Source organism: Pleurodeles waltl, chromosome 12 (assembly GCF_031143425.1).
Source record: "Pleurodeles waltl isolate 20211129_DDA chromosome 12, aPleWal1.hap1.20221129, whole genome shotgun sequence".
NCBI lineage: Eukaryota > Metazoa > Chordata > Amphibia > Caudata > Salamandridae > Pleurodeles > Pleurodeles waltl.
In genome coordinates, this window is record NC_090451.1 from 486,072,821 (window position 1) to 486,090,964 (window position 18,144).

Sequence of the window (18,144 nt, forward strand, 5' to 3'; positions counted from 1 at the left end):
AAAACGCATTATATCTTCATCCTAGCTGGGTACTCTAAGGTATTAAATTAACCATGGCATTAGGCCTGACTTGATTCCTAAGTCTAATGTAATATCACTACTAAACAAATGTAACTTTTAGAAAGTTGCCACTCTGTAACCCAGTTTGTCCAGTGGCCTCAGACATCCGCTGGCCACCAGACAGAATTCTGCCTGCCTGGGCTTAGGAACAATAGCAGTCTGCTGCAGGGCGAGGTGTTATCTCCCCTATGCTGAAAGTAACTTAGGGTGATAGCCCAAAAGGCGAGCATCAAAGCCAAAACCGCCTTTGGTGGGCAAATGGTGATCCCACTCCTGAGGGGTTGCCATTTGTTCAGGTAGACAGGCTTGAGGCAGAAACCAGTGCCGAAACTGGTTTTCTTGTGAGCGTGTAGCCCACCGTTTGCCACACCTTGAGGGTGGGCTACTAAGCTCCTAACAGCCAAGGAAAGATACACACATCTTGGGAGTGGGTACGATAGTGCACTCTGTGATTTTTGATTGCCACACATTGCCTGAAAGTTATCACCAAGAGGGAGGGGACCTAATAGCCCATTGGATACTGACTGCATCATCCCTCCAGGGCACTTTCTGGGAATAAATATAGCATCTCTGGCACCCTGAACCTCAGATCACATTTAAACTGGAACAAGGACAGAAGAAGGACTGCCCTTTTGAACACTGGACCGCAAAAAGAGAGGCTGCACCGTCTTCTGGACAGTACCTGCTGTGCCTTGGTCTAGCGAAGAGAGGACTGTGCTTGTGGCTCCTGCCTCTGGAAAATGTCATGCCCCTGACCAAAGAGGTGAACTAGTCCAAACCGGCAAATCAGTAGCCTCTTCTGCTGGACATCCCAAGAGTTCAATCCTCAATGACCACCAGTTGCACCCACGTCAACTGGTCCTGTAAGTCTCACTGGTGTGTACGGATGCTGGTAGCCCGGTTGCAGCTCGCCTTCTAGGGGCTCAAAGAGGACTTTGCGAGACTCCAATCTCTGTGGTCAAAGTCGTCCTACCTTACCCTTCAACCAAGGAATAACTGCAAAGGCACCCCCGTTGACTGCAAAGCACCGAAAGTATCCTTGAGCATCTTCAACTCCTGTGTCCTCAGCATCAGGTGCACTCCATTGAAGTCTATGGAAGTTGTGATGTAATGTTTAGAACTGGGCTAGAAAATGCTCTGGTGGCCAGGTAACTGACCAAAGCTACCCCATTGGCACCCCAAGAACTTCTTCCTGTTGGATGTGGTCACCCAAGCCGGGCCAGAGTAGTCGTACTAACTTTTACAAACTTTTAAAACGTTTTCAAACTTTACGGTTGCAAGTGCTTGTTTACAATTGAATGAAAAATTAAGATTTCTTTAAAAAATGTTATTGCCAACACCTTCTGGTGGATATTCCTCATCTTGGACTCTGAAAATTAATAAACATATAATCTCTTTTTATAAATTGACATTGTGTTTCTTTCGTCTTGTTTGACTTTATTTTGTTGTTTAGTGCTGTTAAATGTTTTACACCAGTTTCTTTGTGCAAGCCCTGCTGCTCAAAGCCATAGCTACACAGTGTTCAACCTTAAGGTTGTTCAAACGGGCCCGACTGGACCCTCAACAGTTTTTGTGAGTGTATTCGAAAGTAAGGCTGCACAGTCATACCATATAATACACCCAAATCCTCACACTGAACTTGTTGATATTGTGCTTTTAGGATATCTTGCAATTTTACTGTTGCTAGACAATATGTTAGGGTTCATGGGAAGTGGGTATCTTCTGCACTTGGTACAGAATTTGATTAATCAAGCTGATCGGTGAAGAAGCAGTAAAAATACAATGTAACATTTTCTATGTTTAGTGTTGTTTGACTATCTTGTGAACATAGACTTGTAGCATGAACTACATGTTAGCACTCTACAGCCGGAGATGGGTTACTGTCCTTACAATGTTTTTCCACCTTACGCAATGTCAAGCATGCATTTTCATTACTACTCCTTCAAGAAGAGATAGAAACCAGTTTTACTGCAGAATCAGAGATAAGTAGTGATTACAAATCTACTATTTCATAGTAATTCTGTGCTGCTGTGCTACGAATTATACACTCTGAGTTGCAACAATAGATGCCTAATAGCCCTGCTGGTGCTTCACCAAACTTTGAAACATACTGAGGGCCAGACTGACCATTCTGCCACTCTGGCATTTTCAACTGTAGGCTGCAAGCTAGGGGGCTGCTTTCAGAGCAGGACGGACTGCCATGACCCAGCTATGATAGGCCTACATCTCCATTCCCATCATAGCTTCATGTAGTGTGGGACTGGATTTAACAATTTTTGCCATGGCTGATTTTTGTCTACCTGCCCGGCCCAAGTCATATTCAAGCAAATAATGCATAAACAAATACAACTCAGCTGTTCCACGATGGACAAGGCCTACCCTGCTCTCAACCAAGATCACAATTAAAGGGAATTCCTTTGCACTGATCCACTGCTTTTGGCCAGCTTGCAATCTTAGCAGAAGGCACTGCAGAAGAAAATATGGAAATATTCTGAGGTGTGTTGATTCAAAAATAGAACAGCGTGGAAGCTTAAAAAACTGACCAAAAACCAACATGTTTTAAAGCGTCAGTAGCGGCTCTATCTTGTATTTTGAGTACTATTTTATATTTTAATAGCTGCTCTGTATCATAATAACATACAGGTAATAATGCAAGTAATAGCCGTTTTCAGCATCGCTGCAGAAATGTTATTGAGACTGAGCCATATCTAAGTTATATCCACAGGGTGACCACCTAATATCATGCCATTATGGACAAAGTTTCTAGTTGTGGTCTATTGCTTGTCCGCGTAATGCCTTCTGGGTAATGTAGTCTTGTTTTGCTTCTAATGAAGTAATTAGACGAATACACGCAACGGCAATATTTTGAGGTTAAAGATTCAGGACTCTAATCACTGTTAATGCTCACCCTCCGTGTCAATATAGATCTAAATGCATGCATTTCCTATTTTACTTCTGCTTGCAGCTGAAAACAAGCACCACCAACGCGAATGCCCGGTTCATCCTGACGGGTGAGTTCGCCAACACCATGTTCACTGTCAATGCAGAAACGGGAGATGTGTTTGTAACGGGAAAGCTGGACAGAGAGACCAAGTCGGAGTATCAGCTGAAAGCTGTCCTTGTAGACGGAAGGACTAATGTTACCCTGGAGGAGCCTACCTCTTTCGTCATCAAAATCATCGATGCCAACGACAATGCACCAGAATTTGTCCAAAAAGTATTCAACGGGTCTGTGCCAGAAATGTCAGCCGTGGGTATGTTTTTCCAAAATCAGTACAAAAATATGCATAATCCCATTTTGCCTGGTTTTTAACGCTGTATTGTTCCTATGCACTATAGGGACATCAGTCACCCAGGTGACCGCCGTGGATGCCGATGACCCAACAATACAAGGGAACGCACAGATAGAATATCACATCATAAAAGGAAACGAATATTTTTCCATTAACAACAAGGGTAAGAAGAAGCCACGAGAAGGTCATATTTATTTAGGTTGTTTTTCCTTACGATTCATTTCAAAGCTGGGAGTTAGGTGCCGTCATAAAACCAATCAGAATGGTGGAAACTATGCCAGTTTGAAATGTTTCGTTATAGTGGAAATTTTGCGTAATTCCTAAATTACAGACATGCTTATTGTAAAATTTCACTTACATTTTGCCTGTGGATCAAGACATTTTTCCCCAAAAGCCCTTTGCGACTAATTTTAACTTTGCCGGAAAATAATTACTAGGGATACCAGCAAAAGGTATTTCTTGTAAAAAAGTAATGTCGTGAAAACTGTGTGTGTTTTGTAAATAAAACAATTGTACACCCCTGAATAAAAACTAGTTAGAGGAAGGCGTTTTTTTAAAATGAAGCTACGATGAACTTTTAAAATCCACAGTCCTTAAATAATCAGTTGTGATTGTTCATTGTGGGACTGAATAAACCTGAGGTATGTTATGTTGAGTGCAATTGTGTAGCACTTTTCTATCATTTGAATTCTCCTGTGGGGCTTTCCTGTAAAATTTAAGTAATTATGTAGCAAATAGGAAATCCTAAATAGTGAGCATCTGCGGTATGGTGCCGGAATATTGTGTGCTAAATATCATCTAGCAAGGACATCGTGATGGAAAAGTAAATAAGCAGAGTTAAGTATAGGTTTACCATATTTAACATCACTTATGTGTTCCTTGACAATTAACATGTCTTCAAGATACAAAGATGAGGCGTTAAGAATAGTAAACATATACTTAATAATATATAGTTGTCTTCACAATATTTTGATTGTCAACATTTTTGAATCAATATTCCTGTAGTACAATATTTGGTTCACAAGGTTCTGACACTCATCCGAATTCCTTGATCTGCTAGATTTTCATTTCAAGCCCTGAAAAAGTGTACATGTCAGCAGAGGAAAACATTCTGTAAATTTGCCACTTACATTCCATTATTGTTTTTTCTCATTAGGTGTTATTTTTACGGCAGTCCCTAATTTAGACAGAGAAAAACAATCTACATATCATCTTATTGTGGGTGCCAACGACTCTCCGGGCCGTATTGGCGGTCTTTCAGGAACAGCTTCTGTCATCATTACACTGACTGACATCAATGATAACTTCCCGATATTTACAGAAAGTAAGTACTTTTAACAATGTGCAGAATGAATTAGCACATGTGCATTCATGTCCAGTGTTTTATGAGGGGTTGTTGAATTCAGTGGCACAGCAAAACAAGTATTGGTAAAACTAATAAGTCTTGCTGGCGAAAAATATTTGTTTTGCCAAAGGCAGCCATTGTTGAATGGATTATCTTAGGGCATAAGAAAATTCATTCAAAGCTGTCGGTCTTGGATGTCTGTGCATTGCCTGAAGTCATCTTTGAATATATTTTCCTTAAAAGAAGAAGCTTTAAAAGAGTAAGCCAAGAAAGGGAATTTCATACCATTCATCCATCTGCACACTTCCTTTAAAAGAAGTAGCCAAGCAAGAGGACTTAATTTACCATCACCCATCTGCACAACCTCAGGACCTACTTAGCAGCCGCAGGGCATACACTTCTGGCAAGCCAAAGGCATGCAAGAGGTGAACCCGTCTGCGCTTGTCAGCATCTGTATCATTGGTTGCTCTTCTATGCTTTCAACCTCGCCTCTCATTCACTGCACGGCCAGCCTACACCACACAACACAACAGGAGCATTCACATGCACCTCCTGCAAGTTCTTGTGCACTTTCTCACACCCCACCCTCATCACACATGCACCAAAAGCAACCAGCACCACACTTGTCAGTCACACAAACCAGCCACCTGCTCACACTCAAACAGACCTATCACACAACGCGCCAGAGCCTCATACATTTTTTTTTTTTTATTTTTTTTTAAGAGTTTTCTATAGCGCTAGCAAGACCGAGAGGGTAACAGAGCGCTTTACAGCATGACAGGAAGTAAACATAAGAATAAACATGATAAACATAAGAATAAACATAAGAAACACAACAAGTCAAGAGTCATTTTGTACAATGGGGGTACAAGTGGGTTCTCACGGATAGAAGGGTGGCAGTTCGGGGAAGGGGGGGTGGAGAGGGAGAGACCCATATTAATGAGAGGGGTGGTTTAGGAGGAATTCTTTCAGTAGTTTCTTAAAGGACAGGTGGGAGGTGTTAGATCTGATGTGGATGGGTAAGGAGTTCCATATTCTCGGAGCGTTGTTAGAGAATGAGCATGATCGAGTTTTTTGCTTGTTGGGTTTCGGAAGGAGGAGGAGGAGAGAGTTTGTGCTTCTCAGAGATCTGGTTTGACCAGCTTTCACTAGCTTGTTAGCGAGGTATTCAGGTTTTCCAGTGTGAAGGGCTTTGTGTGTCAGGCAGGCAGTGCGGAACAGGCAGCGGGCCTCAATCGAGAGCCATTTCAGGTTCTTCAGGGCTGGGGAGATGTGGTCAAATTTGTTAGTTCCTGTCACTAGTCTAGCTGCTGCATGAAGAGTGGACCTCATAGGGGCGAGTCGGGATTTGGCCGTGCCAGTGAGGATAGAGATCCCATAGTCTAGTCTTGAGAGTGCCAGTGCTTGAGTGGCCTGTTTGAGGTCATCGTGGGGTATGAAGGATTTGATTTTGTGAAGAAGTTTAAGGCTGCGGAAGGCATTATTAGCGTTTGACTTAATATGGTCCTGCAAGGTCAGGTTAGAGTCCAGAGAGATTCCCAGGGATTTGACCGTGGTAGATGGGGAGAGAGTGCATTTAAGGGCGTCAATAGATTTTAGCCATTCTTGCAGTTGAGGAAGCTGGTTAGATTTCGAGAGGAGGAGTATTTCCGTCTTTTCATGATTGAGTTTGAGGTGGTTATGAGAGAGCCAGCAAAGGGCTTCTTTAAGGGTATTGTTCAGGTGGTGGATGTCATCTAAGGAAGATAGTTCAATATAGAGTTGCGTGTCATCCGCATAGAGGTGGAAGGGGATATTAGCTCGGGTGAGGATAGTGGTAAGAGGGTCCATGTAGATGTTGAAGAGGGTTGGAGAGAGGACAGAACCCTGGGGGACCCCTCTGGTAATGGGGGAGGTGGGCGAGGTCGAGTTTAGAAGCTTTACTAGTTGTGTACGGTTTTGTAGGAAGGAGGAAAACCAGCGGAGGACAGTGCCTTCAATGCCTACTCTCTTTTGGAGGGAGTCGAGAAGGAGTTTATGGTCGACAGTGTCAAAGGCTGCTGTAAGATCAAGGAGAATGAGTAGGCAGGGTCTGTCAGAGTCAAGAGAGATGAGGAGGTCATCTACAATGTTGAGGATGGCGGATTCAGTGCTGCAGCCTTTCCTGAAGCCAGATTGAAGAGGGTTTAGGAGGCTGTTGGAGTCAATATGTTGGGTTAATTGTTGGAGAGCACATTTTTCGAGAATTTTGGCCAGGAAGGGAAGGTTGGAGACAGGTCTGTAGTTGTGGAGGTTGTTCGGGTCTGCTCCTGGTTTCTTCAAAATTGGCGTGATTTGGCCTAGTTTTAGGCCAGTCTGAAGGGATGTTCCTCAACACCCGCTTGCTCACCCAAAGCGCCACAGAGATCTGGGACGTACTGCACATCCAGATCTCCTCTTCTTCACAGAAATGTGGCTAAAGCCAATCTCTGCACCAGACATTGCTACAGCCATTCCCACTGGCTACAAGATCACCAAGCAACATAGTCAGCACAAGCCCAGATGTGGAGTCAACATCATATTCAAAGACACCATCAGCTCTACCACCTACACAAACACCCCCATCAGCTACTTGGTACGCATCAAAGCCAACTTCTCCCTGGGCAGAACCCTCTTATACATGCCACAAATATAACCAGTGACATCATAGATTTTGATGTACTTCCCATCATCAACACCAGCACCTTTTTCCTCCTCAGCAGTGGCGGCCTGTCCTTTAGGGCGGAGGGGCCACACCCCCCACCCCATGAAGAGTGTCTGTCAGGCTGAACAAAGGTCAGCCTGACAGACACTCTTCATGTTCAGGTCAGGCAGCCAGGAGCAGACATGCGCGATTTGCGCAGACTCCTGGCTGCCTGAGCTGAACTTTGCTGGGCTGAGGAGATCACAGCTCCTATGGGCCTGACCTCCCCAGCCCAGCAAAGGTGCCTCAAGGCCCTCCCCTGGGTGACGAGGAAAGCGTCACCAATTGACACTCTCCCTGGGTGCTTCAGGTTTAAGCCCTGAAGCGCCCAGGGCGAGTGTTAATCAGTGACACCTCGTCACAGAGTGGGGTGGGGTCAGCAGTCTCACTGACCACATCCCACTCTGTGACGAGGTTGGGACTGCTGCCTTCCCTCATTGGCTGACCTCGGGTCAGCCAATGAGGGAAGGCAGCAGTCCCAACCCTCCTGGGACCTGGAGGCTAAAGGTAAGTGTGTGTGTGTGTGTGTATGTATGTGTGTTATGTTTTACATTGAATGTTTGGTGCTCGCGTGAATGTTTGAGTGTTATGAGTGTTGTTAATGGATGTGCGTGCGTGTGTGTGTGTGAAAGAATGAATGTGTGTGATCTTGTAAAATGAATGTTTGGTGCGCGCGTGCATGTTTGAATGGAATGAGTGTTGTTAATGGATGTGCGTGTGTGCGTGCGTGTGTGTGAAAGAATGAATGTGTGTGATCTTGTAAAATTAATGTTTGGTGCGTGCATGCATGTTTGAATGGAATGAGTGTTGTTAATGGATGTGCGTGCGTGCGTGTGTGAAAGAATGAATGTGTGTGATCTTGTAAAATGAATGTTTGGTGCGTGCGTGCATGTTTGAATGGAATGAGTGTTGTTAATGGATGAGCGTGCGTGCGTGCGTGTCTGTGTGTGAAAGAATGAGTCTGTGTGTGTGTGTTTGTGTGTGTGTGTGTGTGCCCCGCCCGCCCCCCTCCAAAAGCTGCCGGCCGTCACTGTTCCTCAGAGACCTTAACTTTCACCTAGAAGACTGTACAAAGCCAAACTCTACAGCCCTTCTAGAAAACCTCATAAACCTCAGGCTGATCCTGCAAGTTACCAAGCCCACTGACAATGCCAGACACCTGTTGAACCTGATTTTCTCCTCAATCATCAACATTCCAGTTGACAAGCCAAGACCAATGACCTGGACAGACCACACCCTCATCAGTTTCAGCATATCAATCTCGACCACCACAGACCTACCACCAGTGGTTCCGCCCACTGCAGCTGGAAAAGCATCACTGAAGACTGGGCTTCCGCCCCCTCCGAGCACACAGGCAACGTGCCGAAAGCCATCAGCTGGGTCTCTGGAAGCACAACCCAATGGCAATAGCCCTACCACAGGATAATTGGTACATAGAAGGTCTCAGGCTGACAAAACACCGTGGGAAGCAACTGGAATGCAAACAGAGAACAAGTCAAGACACCACGAATAACAACATCTTCAAATCCACCCTAAGGCACTACCACCAGCAGATATGAAACACCAAGTGCACATATCTTACAGACCGCATCAAAGCCAGCACAAACAGCAGCAAGGGAATCTCCACCAACAGCAAAGATTCACCGCATCTCCTGCCACCCTCAGCATTATCAACCCCTTGCCAGACTTTTACAACAAGCTTTTTTGGTATTTTTATACCAAAATCACCCACATATATGGCAACTTCGACTGTCAACCGGGCCCAGTCACTGTCACAACTCAACTTCCCATCATGGCTGAAGAATGAACCCTGATCTTGTAGCACACAATTACCAATGTTGAAACTGCGGCTACCAAAAAGTTCATCCACTTGGGTGCCCCATTTGGCCCCTACCCCCGCCATGCCTTCACTAAAGGACCCATCAGCGAAGCACCAACACCCATCCTTAGCACCTCTTTTGACTCAGCCTCATTCCTTGACACCTGGAAACATGCCACATTCCCATCTCTGTTCAGGAAGCAATCTGCTAATCTGCCATGCTCTCCAACAACTACAGACTCATCTCCCCCCTACAGTACCAAGCCAAGGTCTTAGAGGAACTAACCAATCAATGCCCCATTGACCAATTTGACAATCACTAGCTCCTCAATGCCATGCAGTCCAGATTCAGGCCTAACCACAGTACAAAAACAGCACTCATCATTGCCACAGACAACATATCCATGACCCTTGACAGAGGAGACATGGCAGCCCTCTTTTTCCTAGACCAGTCTGCAGCATTTTCACACAGTCTTACACCCCATCCTGATCAGGTTCCTGTCTGTGATTGGCATCTAAGGACCCACTCTCGGCTGGATCTGCTCCTTCTCAATGGATCAAGCACACGCTATCAGCATGGTACTTTACTCCTCTGAAGCCCACAAAGTCATCTGTGAAGTGTCTCAAGGTTCATTGCTTAGCTCCACACTCTTCAACACATACATGATCCCTCTGGCAGATGTCATTTGTGCACACAACATCAACATTATCTCTTATGCCAACGACACAACTCATACTCTCGCTCTCGAACAAAACCCCCAACACAAGAATCATGTTCACTTCCCTAATGACCGAAATTGTTAACTGGATGAAAGCCAACTGTCTCAAGCTAAACACCAACAAGACAGAAGTAGTGATCTTTGGAAAGAACATCTAACCATGGGACTCCTGGTGACCAGCTGAACTCTGAACTACATCCAGCAACCACACCAGTAACCTCTGGAACTTCTTCAACAGTAAACTGGGTAAGACTGCGCAAGTCAAAGTCATCAATGCATCCTTCTCCCACACCAAGAAAATGCTGAGGAAGCTCTTCAAATGACTGCTAAACAACGGCAGAAATACTTTAACTCAAGCCCTAGTCACTTGCAAGTTGGACTATCAAAACACACACTATGCCTGGATCACCAAGTAACTCATCAGAAGACTACAAACCCCCCAGAACTATGCAGCCAGACTTGTTCTCAACCTCCAACACTGAACCCCCATCACACCACTCCTCTGGGAGTTACTTTAGTTCCAGGTATTCAAACGCACTTAAACTCCTAACACACACAATCAAGGCACTACACAACACAGGCCCCAATTACCAGAACAGTTGTATCGCCTTCCACCAACCTCTCAGACACCTCTACTCCGTAAGAGCCATACTCACACACATCTGGCACATTCACAGAACCAGATTAGGACCTGTTCTCTTACATCGCTCCTAAAGTGTGGAACAACCTCCCACACCACATGAGAGACTCCTCCTCTCTACTTGACTTGCACAAGAAGCTGAAGACCATGCTTTTCAATTACGCATGCTACCCTACACAGGGCTATGCATACACATCTGCATACACATCTACTCAGCATAAGGATACCCTTGTGGATGTTAATAAGCTTTACAAATACACTTAACATAACATATCATTTTCTTGTGTTTTTTACAATGACATTCAAATATGGCTGCTACAGATGCATGCCTATACAAAGCAAGCATCTTGAGTGGATGTTCACAAATCAATCGAAAATACATTCAAAATATTCACTGCCAATGCATGTGCATATTTGAATGCATTTGTTTTTTAATATATAGGAAAATTAATTAAACAATGCCTACAACAAGGGAGATCCAGGGCAAGTGAGCACTGGGTAACGCTTTTAATACAGGGGCGAGAGAACGATTGGTGAGTGGTTTGTGATTTTGAGGGAGAGAAAATAGTCCTTGAGACACACTGCAGTGCCAGAACGGAAGTCAGCAGTATAAGGAAAAATGCTATTTAATCAAAGAACTGTGAGCCCAAAATGCCACCAGTAGGAAGGATTTTGAGAATGGCGTGGGTGAGCTGCTCAGTCCAAAAGTCTGAGGGTACTCTTCCTGCTAGAGCATTGGTTGTGGGTCCACTTTGCCTCTGCACTATTGCGGCTATCAGTACCTTTGTTACACCACTAGTTCATTTGTTCAGTGCCACTTTTTTCATTTCATGTGGGTAATCTTCTCTTCGAGACATTTTATCTACGCGATACCACTTTTTGCATTCTAAGTACTTTGCCATATGCACAAAAAGATTGTCTTTGTTTCAGTAAAGAAACATGCTGTACTAGATAGTGATGAATTGATTCTACTGTACGGTTGGTGTTATTGCTCAACGTATTGCCATTGACTATTTGAAGCATTGTAGTTGTAAGCAGGTTCCTTTATCTCACAAGCAAAAGATTGGGCAAAGCACTGTGGGGGTAAAGGATCTAACACTGTGCAGCACCATATTTAGTGGGAGTTTCCTGCCTCTGACATTGGAACCAGGGTAAATAGATTGGATCAAAACCTGGGAACAAAGAAAAAATAAATTTAAAGGAGTGTTTTTTTAGAAAATGATGTAATTCTGGTTGATTTTAATTTTATGCAGCGCACAAACATATGCCCAGTTGGCTTATTGGCACAGATAAAGGCTTCATAAAGTTTGTATAAATGTGTCTTTCTGGAGAATTTGTAGGGGGGAAGGGTCACTTGGGGACCTCTTTCCATAGATGTCCCTTGGGGACCCCCTCCCATTTGCGAGTGGGTTAACATAACATATCATGTGTATTTGCAAAGCGCACGTTCACCCGAAGGCATCTTGGCGCTGAATAACAGATGTTTATTGTTACCCAACTCAATGGTACTCATTTTATTGACCTCAGAATTTTTGGATGAAAGGCTGAGTGAACCTGCTGGGATTTGAACCTGTGACCATGAGGTCAAACACAGGCCCCTACAGTGGACGCATTAGTCCACTAAGCCACCAGACCCGGATGGGTCTAACACTATTTTGAAATTGGTGTTCACTACAATTGTTTTGCAACTGAATTTACGGTCACAAAACCATCATACATACAACTGCAACTCACTATTTGGAGGGGACTCCCCTTCCTAATTGTGACTCACAAAACTATTTTGCGATTTAGTAAATAGATTACCGAATTGCAAGATAACATTTGTACATACCAAAATGCTTTTTTCTGTGCGCAAATGGCCCAATTTTGTGCATTGGGCTGTTTGCGCCTAGAAAAAAGCTTTGTACATCTGTCCCTTAGTCCTCTGAGAATTGGCAAGCACTTTATTTGTCATCTCTGAGTTTTGGCAGACCAGCAACCTTCTATGCCTGAAGACCGATGGACCATACTGTCTACATTAGCTTCAAGTCGAACGGTGCTTCTGTTTCCGTTTTTTTCATAGAAATCTTTAAAATCACAACTGAAATAATAATCCCTAAATAAATATTCCCTAAAAGGTATGTTGTGTAGTGGAAGGGGTTTCAAATTGTAGAAAATGCCTACATTACTTTCCAGCAATTTTCATTACTTCTAGCCCTGCTCGTCCTTGTCATGTTCATAATGATATGAGATGGGCCCCACCTCCAAGACAGAAATCCTGAGAAACTGAGAATATTGCCCCTCCTTCACTCCTGAACTACCCAACCTCCAAAACAGCTGAATATTCTAAAGGGGGTTATGGCTGATGAGGACGATTGGGGCTAGGAGTAATGAAGATTACCAATAAGCAATGAGAGCACTTCCTCTATCTCCTCTTCCTCATACCAGCCATGACAATATGAGAATAACAAAGCTTACTTGAACTCGGTCAGGTTCAATGTGAATACTCCACACACTGATGCTGTAACATCCACTGTTTAATGAGAGAAACACAATAATTCTTGAGGTGCTGTAGTGAGAACCCTAATACCAAAAGTTCAGGTATTCCCCAGTCTTTTTTTGTAAATGATATTGTGAAACACAAGAACTTGTTGATGCTGAGGCAGCTGCCCCATTCATCTCAGTAATGGCAACCCTTTAACTTTTGCCTATGAGGCACTCACACATTTTGTGGATCGACCCTGAATGTCAGAGGGAATAGAATGTCTGACAAGATGAAGGCAAGACCAATAGTGAATCTAATCCATCTGCTGATTGATAGCATAGAGCCGTCTGACTCTAACCAGAATCGCCAAAATTGAGGAATGGGTGATCCCATTTCCTGATGCTTTTAGTGCAATGTGATATATAAGTTCTGCTATGTGCACATCCAAGAGATATACCATTTAATTGCTCTTAGAAGTAGAAGAGCGAAGGAAGGAAGAGCCACCTCTTTAGAAAAATGAAAGACAGAAGAAACGTTTGGGTTAGAAGGCCTTAGAATAATCATAGCAGCCGAAAATGAACTAAAGTGTTGCCTACATAAAAGGTCAGAAAGTTTCCTCAATGCATTTAGCAGAAGTTGCTGCTGCCAGGTAGACAAACATTGTGTGAAAAATGTTAGATCACCCTCAACAAGACATTTAAAATAGTGAGTTTGTAAGAGTACAAATAGCAGATCCCAGAGAGAAGTTATAGGATGGGAAATAGGTCTGATCCTTGAAAAACTCTTAATAAGTTGTTCAGGGGTGGAGGTGAGCCCTTGTCTCTGAAGTTCCACCCTCTCAGTTATCGGATCAATAAGTTTGGCTTTGTGGTCAAACACAAATACATTTAAAAAAAGCTGGGTTTGTGGGAGGCAGGCACTTCTGTGGTTAAAGTGGAGAAGGATGTTGTTTCTATGGAGGATTTGTTGCTAGAATCAAGAGGATGGGAAACCATGTTTACCTGGGCCAAGAACCAACCACCAGAATTAATAACATTGATTCTCTCTGAATTATAGACAGCATATACTGTAACATAGGTATCAATGGGAAGGCATACAGTGACTTTTTAAACTGTGGAGAAGCTAAAGTGTTGAACCTTAAAACTACCACTTCCAGAAAATAGAAGAAGTATTTTAGGATCACTGCATTGAGCTTTCACACAAATAAGTATATAGTTGGTGGCCTGAATCTCTTGCAAATCTCCTTGAAGTTCTGAGGAAGAATGGCTATTGGTATTCGAGAATGATGTAGCTGAGTCTGTCTGCCCAAGAACTGTCCACACCCCAAAATTGTACATCCTTCAAGGACAGGAGATTTTGTTCTTCTCCGTACCCCATCTAGAACCGTATAATCCCACATCAAGGAGATCCTGCAACCCTGGACAAGTATTACTAAATTGTTGGAGTGGACTAAGAATAGGTTCTTCTTGATCAGTGGACGGAAGGATTTGAGGAAATTGTTTCAAATTCACTCCTGTTTGAGAGCCTATGACTGTTCTGAAGGGGAAATTAACTTTGGTTTGAATTCTGGTCCAGAGTAGTAACACACCCTAAACTGCTGACATTTATTGTTACCATTACCACTAAGCAGGAGAGAATAGGTGGTCCTTTCAAAGATTTGGCAGATGAAGCCACTATCACTGTTGTGACCACACAAGAAGAGGGACAGGAAGTCAAACGCTGAATTGGTCAGAAGTTAGTTCACAGTGGCTCAGCAGGACTGACAGAAGTGGGTACACATGCAGTTTTGCCCATGTGACCTTGAAAACATGACCACCTATACGGCCCTGGACATCTAGCCATTCTAGCACAGAGGCTGAAACTTTGTTATGCTATGCTCATAACTTCACATTTTACATTACTCATGCCATTTCTTATGACATCATTGATAATATTACCAGTGACATCTGAAATTCCAGTTATGACTACACTGTGCATAATGAGGGTGTGAGTTACAGTTACTCTATGCATGACATTTACATAAAGCAGATTAAAAAAGAGCAAGTGATGGACGGAATGCTGAACAATGTCAAACATTCACCCCCAGTATAGAGATCTGGGCCTAAATCCATAGTTTTTTTGCCACCCATGGCATTCCAGTTCGGACCCAGCCATATGCAAATTAATCTTGACCCTGCTCCCCATGGGAACAGTCTATCCCGAACTGCCAAGCCAGGTCCTCCCTGGACTGAAAACAAGCATCCTAGGACCGGTTTCAGGGTATCACCCTCCAGGCCAGCTTGATTCCTGGTTGGTTACTGGTGTGGTTGGGATCTTGGTTTTTAATGTATAACACTTAATTTACTTTTAATAGACTACATGTCCTATAATGCACTAATATGGGTAATAGGAGAGACACTATAAATAGTGGGCATGGAGATAGGACTAATTTACTGTGATCAAGACTAGTAGGTCGAAACGCGTCGGTGGTGAAGGATGGTGACTTATTTTTGACTGCAATAAAAGAAAAAAAGGAAAATATTTCCTCCTGGAGTGCAGTGGTAAAGTTGTTTGCAACTGTTGGTTCTTGAATTTATATATATATATATATATATATATATATATATATATATATATATAGATAGATAGATAGATATATAAACAAGGCTACGGCAGAAACGCGTTGGTGTGGATGTCATAATTCTATGTATGTATTGCACTATATTTTGCAGTGCCACGGAGTCCGGTCTCTTCTTCATGTTAAGAAGGTTGCATATCGATATATCGTAACACATCTGCTCCAAAACGTCGGTGGTGCTGATGTCGGACACGCGCTCTGCGTCAAAAATCTCCACTCTCCTTCAGTATTAAAAAAGGAATATGGCACTCCACAGCTGCTGAAAAATAATTTATTGACGCGCTACGGAACGCGTTTTGGAATTTATGCCTTTGTCTACCTCGCGGTCGCCATCTTAGATTCTCTTTTTATACCATACAATCTATTTGACACATCTAATCATTTCTTAAATATCATACAATGTTAGTTATTATGTCATATGGCCAATACCAATTCATTTCCCACATAATAATGTTTCAATAAAAATTATTATTTTAACTTATCTCAAAAGTGCCCCAAAAACAAACAACATAACAATGTGGATAGCCATGAAATTGAATGTATCACTAATTTAGCTCAAAATCCCTCCAAGCAAAACATCATAACGAAATGGATAATTATAAAGTAATCATGTAATTTCATCTTAATGATGATAAATGCGCACTTCCAAAATTGAAAAATAGCACCTTATAAATCCTAAATTCTAAACAATTTCTACGTTACATTTTTCAAACATGTTTATCACGGAATCTAACAATTTCCATATCTGCAATAGTGCTACCTATTAAAAAATCACTTAATTCTACTAATTCTGATAAATTAATGGTTACCCAATTTCTAGTCCTATATCCTAATTTAATTAAATAAGGGCATGACATGTAATCAATATTGAATAACCTACATACATTTTCAACACTAGAATTGACTGTAAATGTATAAACACTTCCTCACCACTATTCAATCCATTAGGTTCTTTAGTATCCAACATGATTATATATCTTGATTCTAAGGTTCTTAATTTCAACTCCCTATTGCCACCTCAGATATTCTTAGTTATTCCATCAATCACACTATATTTTATTTCATCCAGCCCTCCACTAGGTCTATCATGGATGTGGCGCGCAGCAGGATAAGTGTCATCCTTATTTTGTATAGCTCTCAAGTGCTCTAAAATCCGTTCATGAATGTATAATTTGGTGCTCTCTACATATATTTTGAGACAACTACATTTTAAAATATATATTACAAAATCACTCTTGCATGTATATCGTCCCCTGATTTTATGTACCGTTTTCTGTCCCACCATCAAGGATTTTATGTTCTCACCATTCTTACAAGCTTTACATTTAGAGCATTTGTAAAATCCATCCTGTTGTTGCAACCCCTTGTCTTCTTTTTCATATTCCCTAATATCACTTTTTACCAATATATCCCTCATAGATTTACTTCTCCCGTATGTTACCTGAGGTTTATTGGGTATTTCTATCCCTATCACAGGATCACTTTTCAACACATGCCAATGTTTTCGCAATATTCTTCTAATTTGCATGTGTGCTGTGTTGTATGTCGCTATAAATCTGTGGGTACCTATTCCTGTTTTGCTTTATTTCTTCTCTTTATCTTTTACGTTAAATAAAAGGGAATCTCTAGAACGCAACTCAGCATTTCTCTTCTGATCATGTGATGGGGGCCTGAGAGGCTTCAAAGGGAAGGAAAGGAATTTCCTCCCCTTTGAAGTCTCTCAGAGCATTTCAGAAGCAGGATCGTGAAGCGAAATTGGCATCACTGGGGAGCGACCCCTTGGGCAAGGGTCGCTCCCCAGGGGGCCAATTTTTTTCAAGGCCTTTTCTGCCCCCGGGGGCAGATCAGCCTATTGTTATTAGGCCGATCTGCCCACGGGGGGCAGAAACCTATAGGTGCCAGGGATTCTTTTTTTTTTTTTTTTGAGTTGGGGAGCGACCCCTTAGGCAAGGGTCGCTCCCCTAGGGTGCAAATTATAATTAGGATATTTCTGCCACCCTTGGGGGCAGATTGGCCTATTTTTATGAGTCCACTCTACCTAATTTTTTTCAAGCCCATTTCTGCCCCCCCGGGGTCAGATCAGCCTATTGATATTAGGTCGATCTGCCCCCAGGGGGGGAGAAACCTCTATGCGCCTAGGATAATATATATATTTTTTTAAGAGGTGGGAAGCGACCCCTTAGGTTAGGGTTGCTCCCCTGGGTGGCAAATTGTATTTAGACCATTTCTGCCCCCCTTGGGGGCAGATCGGCCAATTTTTGTTAGGCCAATCTGTCCCCAAGGGGGGCAGAAACCACTAGGCACCATGGATTTTTATTTTTGCGCCAATTTCACAAAAGGGGAGCGACCCCTTAGGCAAGGGTTGCTCCCCTGGGGAGTGCAAATTTATTTTAGGCCATTTCTGCTCCTCTTGGGGGCAAATCAGCGTATTTCTATTAGGCCGATCTGCCCTCCTTCAGGGCAGAAACCACTAGTCACCTGGGATT

The 18,144-nt window shown here is 42.9% G+C and overlaps 1 protein-coding gene across 1 annotated transcript in view; it reads left to right on the forward strand.

Annotated features, from left to right (window-relative positions):
- The window catches only part of CDH5 (cadherin 5), a 286,155-nt gene that overhangs the window by 173,947 nt on the left and 94,064 nt on the right, over positions 1–18,144 (forward strand). The window contains exons 3-5 of the mRNA XM_069217168.1: positions 3,026–3,314; positions 3,400–3,516; positions 4,510–4,677. Coding sequence (XP_069073269.1) covers positions 3,026–3,314; positions 3,400–3,516; positions 4,510–4,677 — 574 coding nt within the window. The remainder of the gene's footprint in view (positions 1–3,025; positions 3,315–3,399; positions 3,517–4,509; positions 4,678–18,144) is intronic.